Source organism: Delphinus delphis, chromosome 2, assembly GCF_949987515.2.
Source record: "Delphinus delphis chromosome 2, mDelDel1.2, whole genome shotgun sequence".
Lineage (NCBI taxonomy): Eukaryota > Metazoa > Chordata > Mammalia > Artiodactyla > Delphinidae > Delphinus > Delphinus delphis.
The window spans coordinates 101,985,826-101,995,351 of NC_082684.1; the positions used below are offsets into that span (position 1 = coordinate 101,985,826).

Sequence of the window (9,526 nt, forward strand, 5' to 3'; positions counted from 1 at the left end):
TATTTATTCTCCGCCAACCTGAGCAAGCCCAGGGTTCGTCATATCTGTCTTTAGCTTTCTTTCTTTCTTTTTATTTTGCAACATGTATAATAGGGAAAATGAAGGCAATCTAAGTACTTATTAATAGGACTCTGGATAACTATGTACATGCACTAGATGGCGTGGTTTATAGCCAGTAAAATGATAAATAGGAAGACTGTAGCAGAAACATGCTTATGACGAAATGTTAGGAGATATTGATTTAAATGACATAACTGAAGCCTTTTATGAAAAAATATCTTGCACGTGGGCAAGGATTAGAAGGGAACACATGGACACACAATAGAAATCACTATTTTGTGGAGGCTTGGATTTGGAGTGAGTTTGAAATTTTCCATCTTTTTCTGAAATGTTATTTCCCTTTGCCACCAAAAAAAAGAGTCAAGAGATAGAGTGGGAAATATTAGCAAATCTAGGTGTGGAAAAGAAATAATTGAGACCAAAGGATTCCCGGGGTAGTGCTTCTCAAACTTTAACATGCATACAAACCGCTCGGTAGATCTTGCTAAGAGATTCCTGGGCCCCATCTCCGGAGATTATGATTCTGTAGGTCTGGAGTAGGGGTCCATGATTTTGGATTTCTAACAAGCCCCTCAATGTTGTAGATGCTATTTGTCCTTCATCATGGTTTGAGTAGCACGGCCCTCAGGCACCTGTTTTTCACTCCTGAGAGCTCTAAGTATCTCCAAGTGAGGTCTTCAAGACCTCTTCTTGTTCCTTGGGATCTGTTATTAGCTGATTGGGTGTTGGTTCTGATTTGCATTGTACATCTATGCTGATGAGCTTTTCACAGAAGTGTTTGGTATCTCTGAGGTAGGCTGCAGAGTGAAGGCTGCCGCTAGGCCTGAGGCTATGTACAAGGTCCTTGCTCTAGATCCTCCTCTCACACAGAGCCTCCAATGCACCTTGGTCCACTGCCTTTGCCAGCTGTCCCTTTGTGCATCCCACACGGTGAGGGTGTGGAGGGAGGAACAGCTGGATATGCCCTGGAAAGCTGTCTGAGCAGCCGTGGGCTTGTTCACTTTCAGGGGTCACCTAGCGGTGATGGTGCTTTGGAAACCCACTTCCCAGGTGACCTGGGATGGAGTGGGACCCATGGCTGGGAGGCAGGTGGTGGGAAGGGAACCTTGAGCTTCTTCACAGCTGCAGGGCACTTCTGATGGGGGTGGCAGGTGTGCCTTAGAGGAATGGAATAAATGCATTCAGAAGGAAGGGGAATTCTGGTGGTCTAGTTTAACTTCATATTATGTTTGTGGGAATACCGATGACCATGATAATTACATAAATTAATAGACACCATATCCCTTGAGGTCAGGTGCTGGGAGAGGTTGCTGTGAGTATTCCTCTGACCAGTGGTCCTGGCTGGGAGATTTGGCCTTTCAGCAGTGGAACTGAAAAAAAGCCCAGGGTTCCAGGCTCTGCAGAGAGGGGGGAAGCCAGACCTCTCTTCCTCCCAGCTCAGACCCCTGGCTTCTCCTGGGGTGGTAATATCAAGAAAATACACCAATGTTTGCCCATGTTCTCTCATTTCATCCTCACAACAACCTTGTGAGGTAGATGTTATTCCCTCATGTTACAGATGAGGAAACGGGGGCTCAGAGAGGCTGAGTTATTTGGGGTCATATAGCAAGGAAGTAGAGGAGTTGGGACTTGGGACCAGGTTTGTGGGCTCTGGTCCAATATTCTTGCTGCAAGGTCTTAGATATAGGTGATGGGGTGGGAGGGTGACAGAAGGGTGGGAAAAGAGGGAGAAGTCATTATCAACAACTTATCCCTTGTCTCACCCCACAGCACGTTTACGTTCAAAGCACTCCCACTCCTGTCCTTTCATTCACGAGGTTTACACAAAACAAAAAGGGCAAGGCTTTTCCTACCCTTTTTAAAATCAGGGAACGGAGGCACTGAGAGGTGAAGTGACTTGCTCAAGGTCACACAGCCTTAGAGTGACTGACAGGACTAGAAGCCAGGTCTTCCTGTCCGATATTAATCTCATAACTGTGTGCTCTCAAGAGGTCACTGGGTGAAATAATTTTGCATGAGGAAAAGTTAGCAGAAAAAAAAAAAAAAGAAATGTAAGACCAAAGGAGATAATTATGAAACTATGACTTATCCACCTGATGGAATACTCTGCAGCCAGTAAAAATGATGGCTATAAAGAGTGCTTGATGAAATGAGAAAGTATCCCTGCTCTAATATGAAGTGATACAATGTCATGCACACAGTATGATTTTGACTATTTAAAAATACATGTAAAAAATGCTGGGAGAAAATATATCAAAATGGCGGCTTTGGGGAAGTGGGATTATAAGGGTTATTTTCCCCCATCCTTCTATTTTTTCTGTATTTTCCCAAACTTCCAAAATACACATTTCATTTATAACAGGAAAAATATACCCCTCTATATTTTAGTTTAAAAAAATACTGTTGGGAAGCAGCCCCTGTGCCTTTTGTGAATTTGGGGTGGTTCACCTTCCACCTCCTTTCCCACGTCACCACGCGCTCCATTGCTGGCCCACTGGGAAGGGGCTGGGGCTCAGGTGAACGTCTGTGCTGGGAGCCTCCCAGTGTGTGTGCTACTTTGCATGTTAAGGGCAAGAGTTTCCTCAAAACGAGACCACTGTTGTTAGGATGGTGGGTGACTGTCCCGTATCCGATGCCAAAAGGTGTGCGCGAGCCAGGGAAGATGACCGCCCCCTAGGCTCACAGTGATTCCCCAGACTGGAATCCGGGCCTCCTGACTCCCGGTCCAGCGCTCTTATCCCCAGACTGGCCCACCACTGCAACACCCACAGCATCCCGAGCATCTCACCCTGCTGCTCCTGTGAGAGCAGGCAAGGCTAAGGTGAACCTTCTCCATCCCCGGGTGGCCAAATCCTTTCTCGCCTCCATGGGCTGGAAAGCCGGTGGCCAGGGGACAGAGGCACATCCTGGGGCAACCCTGTCCAGAGAGCGCTGGGCTCTCGGTCCCTCGCCGCGGCCCCCGCCCGCGGGCGCCTCAGTCATCCAGGTGTTGCTCCTCCCAGGTGGATGTGGGGATGGCGCTGTAAGGGTCCATGATGACCTTGGCGCAGCGAATGATCATCACGACGAGGAAAAGGCAGAGGAAGACGAAGCAGGCCAAGGTCAGTCCTTTGTCCACGTCGACGTAGACGGGCTCAGGCGTGGGGTCCTCCATCTCTCGGCAGCGGCTTCGGGCTCCTCCTCCGGCTCACGGTTGACTGGTACCATCTTCCACCCCTGCAGAGAGCCATAGCAGTGGGGACCGGAGGGTCGTGCCAACTTGCCTGGGGTGTGGGCAAGGCACAGCCCTCCCCCTTCTTATATGTCCCCCTGGCATGGGAGTCTGCTGTTCCCCCTCCCCTCCCCCTCATGAGAGCGAGGAGAGGAAGGGTCACGTGCCTCCTTTTCAGGCGCCTACGTGGTCTCAGCCCTGAACCTTATAGGCAACCCAGGTGCCAGGGCCCAGCCAGTGCGTCCTGGCGGGTGGGGGACGTGACAGAGGAGTCCCAGCAGGGGTAGAGCTGGGCTGTAGCGGATGCACCTGCTGAGGATGGAGCCCCTGAAGTTGCCTCCACCCTCTGAAACCCTTTAGGACGAGTTATAATAATGCTTCCAACTCTGCCAAGCCACTGACTGAGGGTGATCAGAAAGCATTTTATTTTATTTTATTATCGTTGTTTATTTTTGGCTGTGCTGCATCGGCAGGCGGGATCTTAGTTCCTCCACCAGGGATCGAACCCGTGCCCTCTGCAGTGGAAGCGCAGAGTCCTAACCACTGGACCGCCAGGGAAGTCCCCAGAAAGCATTTTTAAAAATTAGGTAATTAATATATATTTTTTAAAGCAGTAGAACTTACGTTTCAAATGAAAATGAACGTTGAATCCCAATACATGAATAGATTGAAGGGGAGCTGCTGTCCCAGAGTTGGGTGGGCAGGCAGCATGAAGGGTCTGCATCCCTTCCCCCTCTATGGGGGCCTTCTGGGACTCCTGAGGGACCTTTGCTGAGCCCCCGAGTCACAGTTGATAAACTGCGGGTGTGAAGGAAGAACGGTTTTGGCAGTCAGGTGGACCCCGAGCCCAGCTGCCTTGCAGTGCAGTCCTGGGCAGTGTAAGGTTATCCTTGTATCAGGCCTACGCCTCCCTGCTGTGATAATACAGGGCACGAGGCTGCATCACAAGGGTGTGAGGATTCAGTGCATCTAGCATGGTCCCTGGCCCTGTGGGTGCCCCAGAGCAGGCCAAGATAGCAGGTCACGTCCTTGCAGCCCAGCAGTCAGGGAGAGCTTAGGACGAGGGGCACTGCTGCTCGTTATCATCACCCCCTCCCCCGCCCACCCCCCGCTGAATTTTCAGAGCCCTTGAGCTGTACATTGTGCTTTCACATCCAGTTTATTATTTGATCCTCACGACAGCCCAGGAGGCATGTTAGCCGTGTATCAATATGCCCATTTTATAAACGTGGAAACTGAGTTACAGAAAGGGGGGAAATGACTTACCCAAGGTCCCACATCCCAAACCCTAGGCCTCTGCATGCCTCTCTCTTCTCTGATGGAAAGTAAAGTGGGGACCCATCTCCCCCACCCACTTTGCAACTTCAGAAGGGCACCTATGCAACCCTGGGCTGGCTGGTCCTGACATATCTGTAACCACAGGTGACTATGCTTTCCCCTCCTTTTTTTTTTTTTTTAAAGTTTTTTTGGCCACGCCACATGACACGTGGGATCTTAGTTCCCTGGCCAGGGATCGAACCCATGCCCCCTGTGTTAGAGGAGCTGGACCGCCAGGGAAGTCCCACTTGCCCCTCTTTCAGACATCGTCTCCATCCTCACCCCTTTCCAGAGGGCACTGACCTGCTGGTCGGAGTGATCACCACTTCACAAGGGCCACTGGGTGGGCTCGCACCCTGGGTGGGGCTGCTCCAGGAGGGAGGGGGAGTGACCAGACATCACAGCTGGAAGTCAGTGAGAGCAGTGGCCTTTCCCTTATAGAGCAGGTACCCACACTGGCAGCAGCTGGAACAGAATAGGACAGAAGAAGGCTGATTACCTCCCAAGATGCCCACTCCCAGCCATGAGCTGGGCTGGCAGGAAGGTCTGGCCTGGGCAGCTTCTCCCTGAGCATGGTGGTGGGAGCAACCACAGTTTATTCTGATGCTTTTTTGTTTCCTTCTCTCTTTTAAAATATATAACATTAAAAAAAATTGTGGTGAAATTTATATGACATAAAATTTACCATAGTGACCGTGGTTAAGTGCACAGTTCGGTGGCTTTAGGACGTTCAAATCGCTGTAGAGCCATGACCACCATCCATCTCCAGAACTCTTTTCATCTCGCAAAACTGAACTCTGTGCCCAGGAAACAACGGGTCCCCATTCCCCCTTCCCCTCAGTCCCTGGCATCCACAGTCCTATGCTCTAGGGACCTCATATAAGAGGAAAGATACAGTATTTTTCTTTTTGTGACTGCCTTATTTCACTTAGTGTAATGTCCTCAGGAGTCACTCGGTGAATGTCAGAATCTTCTCTCTTTGTGAGGCTGAATAACAATTCTCTTGTTTGAGTATACCACGTCTTGTTTATCCATTCATCCATTGATGTACACTTGGGTTGTTTCCATCTCTTGGCTATTATGAATAATGCTGCTGTGAACATGGGTGTACAAACATCTCTTTGAGACCCTGCTGCAATTCTTTTTTTTTTTGAACAGAGAACATGCTTTACTGAGGAGTAGATATAGAACAGCACATTCTACCACATGTGGGGAAGGGTTAGCTTCTGTAAAAGGCCTTTACCCCTTAAGAAAACCCCCAGTGAAGTTGATTTTGGATAAATTTTAACAGTGACACTGAAACTGGCAGGGAGCTGCCACTGAACATGCTTAAAATTAGCTCCCCCTCAACCCACAGTGAATATAAGCCGTGTACAAAGACGACAAGAGAAAGGCACAAATGACCAGAGCTGGGATTGCGGTGAGGGCTCCACATGAAGACAGTGGTGTTGCAGGAAAGGGTGACATGACGTACATCAAAAGCTGCCCCAAGGTAGCAGGTTATAATGGGCTAGAGAGAAATTAGAGGGAGCATCTCTTCCTTCACTTAAACAACACCAAATATAGGAGGCCAGAGAATGGGGGAATGGTGGTAAATCCCAAAAAGGAAATGGAGGAGGAGTTCTTGGAAGGGCATAAGCACTTTAGTCCTAGGGGGAGGGGGAGGCAGTGTTGAAAAGCAAACCCTGGCAGCGGTGACCATTCTGCCTTGCTGAGTCATGGGCTGAGACACGGAAGTCATTTTCAGTCACTTCTCCAAGGATGTTCAGACAAAAGCAATGTAACTTATGTGGAAGCATAGGTGTGCTGTATCAGACTGGTACTGGTGAAAAGGTCTCTGCAGTATAATTAACCAGTTAACATGCAGCATGAAAGGGAGAACTGGAAATTATTTGGGCACCTGCAAATGTAAAAACGGGCAGGGAGTAAAGAGAAGAAAACGTTTACTACTGAGCGCTTTCTGGTGAGGCAAAAAGTAGCATTCCATTCCCTTCCACCAAGACGTTGCCCACTGCCCACAGGTGAACTCAAATCCAAGTACAGAATCACCACCTCTCAATTCTTTTCTCCATCGCATTCAGATAATGTGCTGTAACCAAGACTAATCCCTGCGAGTCTTCAAAGGTGTCTGGCTCTGGTCAGCCTGATACTGATCAAAAACAGGTCTTTCAGTAAAAATGGAGGAAAAAACTTAAAGTGAGAGGAACCCAAAGGGAAGGGACCCCTCCCAGCACACACACACACTCAGAAGTGTTACCTCTTCCCTGCCCCTCCAAACACACACGTAAGGAATAACTGGGAAGGTCCTGGTGGCGGTAACCATAGTTGGTGGCCTGGTGACGGGGTGGCAAGAAGTACTATTACAAGGTTTAGAAGATACGACACGACCTCATGGGGCCAGAGGAGAGAACCAGTGACTGGACAGGTACAGTACCAAAACAGAACACCTTGGGTCAGTGCCACGAGGGATCTGCACTCAAGTCTAATACAGATCCCATCCAGGCAACCTCACTGAGGCCGAACAACAGCTCCTCAGAACCAGCGTCTGCAGGGTACACGAAGGTCAGAGCCAGGACAGTCCTGAGGGGGATGGCCTTCCCAAAGGATACTGTACTTGCCAATCACAAGAGCAACACAAATGACAGACAGATCCCTAGAGTACAGACTCCTACTGCTGGGGTTTGCTGGCTCGGAGTAACCGGTCACTTTAAGTGGCCTTCGGAGGGGTCCCTTTTAAACTGCTTGCATCCATGGTTTTATTGGAGTTGGATCTTTTGGCCTCGTTGGCTAACCACTCATCAATCAGGTCCTGTCTCTTCAAAACGAGGTGTTTTCCTTTCCAATATTTGAGCATCTGAAGGGCTTGCAGAGTGCTGACAATGTCCACGGGATTCACAGCTGTCTCCTGGCTAATTTCTTTGATAGAAATCTCTTTGCCTTGGAAATTATGCAGGTAATGAAGAAGCACTTCTTCCAGTAACTGCGGTAGCTTATGAGCCCCAGATCTGAGAGTGGACGTTCTGGGGAGCCAACTTTTTCTTCCTCTTTGGAAAGCAAATAACTGAAATCAATGAGCATCTTGCCATAGCCCTGTCTCATGTACTGAGGCGTGGTAAGGATACAGGATACATTGTGGTGGAGGAATGAATTCTTTTCCTCGGAAAACTATCCAATCAGGTGACAACCAGTGTTGTCTGCTTCTGTCATAACATAGAACAGGAAGGGTTCTACATCATAGTATAATGTCTTGTGGTCCAGAAAAACCTTGGCCAACAGGCACAGTTTTTGGCAGTAGATCTTGTTTTTCTTGCCATCCACTTCAAACACAGAGATTGAACCTTTGCATTATATCTCATCTCCAGGTGGGTGTTTCCACACACACTTAGCCATGTGTCAGTGGAATATTGTCTGGCTCTTCATGTATTTTAAACAGAATTCACACATGTAAAGACATCCCAGTCATGCATATTCCTCAGGATAGGGAGAATGGTACCAAGTATCAAGCTCATAGCGACAAAAAGCAATAGTTTTAATCATGTTGCTCCCCTCTGTGATGTGGCCTTGCAGCCTTAACTTCTCCAGACCCTCTGAAGCCCGGGCTTGTGCTCTTCCGAAAAGATCCGTCATACTCGCTAGTCAGGTTTTCCAGGAGAGGTTCCCGAGTGTTCCCATAGGTCTGCCTGTGTTCCATATATTTCTCTTTCTGTTCTTTGCTCAGCCCACCATTTCTTTTCTTCCTGAGTTCAGCAACCTTTTCCTTATATTGCAACTGCCTCTCTGTTGGTACCTGGTGCCTGGTTGCATGCCTGTTGTTGCCATCTTGCCTGTGGGACAGCATCCTTTCTTCTCTCTGCTTATCCTGGCTCTGTGCTCTCAGCTTGCATTTATCAGCTGAGAGGTTACGATAGAGAGGGCATCCTGAGGTAGAGAAATGTCTCTCGTGTTTTCCTGTAAGGTGTCCTAGGGAGTCACAGCCTGGTGTAGGACCGTTCATGCTGAAATTGTAGCTTTCACGGAAGTGGCAGCGCTTGGGGCGATGAGAGAGATCACTGCCTGAGTCCTTCAGGGACGCATCCTTGGCAGTGCTCTCATGGTGAGACACGTTGGGGCTGGAGATGTCTATATCAGACTCAGAAGAAGGGGCATTTCCAGCTGGCGTTCGAGGTGGAGACTCACATGATCAGCTTTATTTTTAGTTTCTCTATCTGAAAAGTCAACCACTTGCTCACTTTCTGAGCCAGATGAACGAGTCTGCCGAAGCGGGTATTTTTCAGGGTCACTGGGGTAGGCTGCCGCTGACTACGCGTCACTCTCCTGGTAGAATAAGCAGGTTCCTCGGTACCGAAAGACTGCAAGTTTCCAACAGGACTGGAATCTTGGGAACTCTGGCTTAGCCGGGCCGAGGAGCGGGTGACTCGGGCAGATGGCCGGGATGTACCATCACTCTCTGAACTGTCTGTGTGCTCGAGATCTGTAGAAAAATCGGAATCTTCGGTTCCATCTGAACTACTGCCTGCATTCCTCTTCCTTTGCGGCATTGCCGGCGGCTGCGGCCCACCGGTTCCGATTCGGGCAGCGGCGGCAGCAGCAGTAGGAAGGGTGGCTCCGGCGGGCTCCGTGGCGGCCTCTGTAGCATCCCGATCCTGCGGACGATCCCAAGTGCCTCCTGCTTCACAGCGTCTAGAGCCTTCTCCTGTTGCAATTCTTTTGCACAAGTGGAGTTGCTGGATCAACGGTAATTCTATTTTTAATTATTTGAGGATCATATTTAACATCGTTGTATAAAACAATACTTATACACAGTTCAAAATTCAAAAAGTACAAGAAGAAAACCACGAAGAACCGTTTTTAACGACTTCTCTCTCCAAGCAATCCAGTTCATTTCCAGACAGACAACTACTGTTATGAGGTCCTCAGACATCCCTCTCATCTGGAGGT

At 48.9% G+C, this 9,526-nt stretch overlaps 1 protein-coding gene and 1 pseudogene across 1 annotated transcript; both read right to left on the reverse strand.

The window, feature by feature from the left end:
* Positions 1-2,808: 2,808 nt before the first annotated feature.
* Positions 2,809-4,913, reverse strand: CTXND1 (cortexin domain containing 1). The gene is made up of 2 exons (XM_060003601.1): positions 4,892-4,913; positions 2,809-3,276 (listed from the first exon to the last, which is right to left on the reverse strand). Exon 2 carries the CDS (start codon positions 3,212-3,214, stop codon positions 3,035-3,037), a length of 180 nt encoding a protein of 59 aa, XP_059859584.1. The 5' UTR covers positions 3,215-3,276; positions 4,892-4,913; the 3' UTR covers positions 2,809-3,034.
* Positions 4,914-7,295: 2,382 nt separating this feature from the next.
* On the reverse strand, positions 7,296-9,126 carry LOC132419708 (histone acetyltransferase KAT7 pseudogene; annotated as a pseudogene).
* Positions 9,127-9,526: the final 400 nt, after the last annotated feature.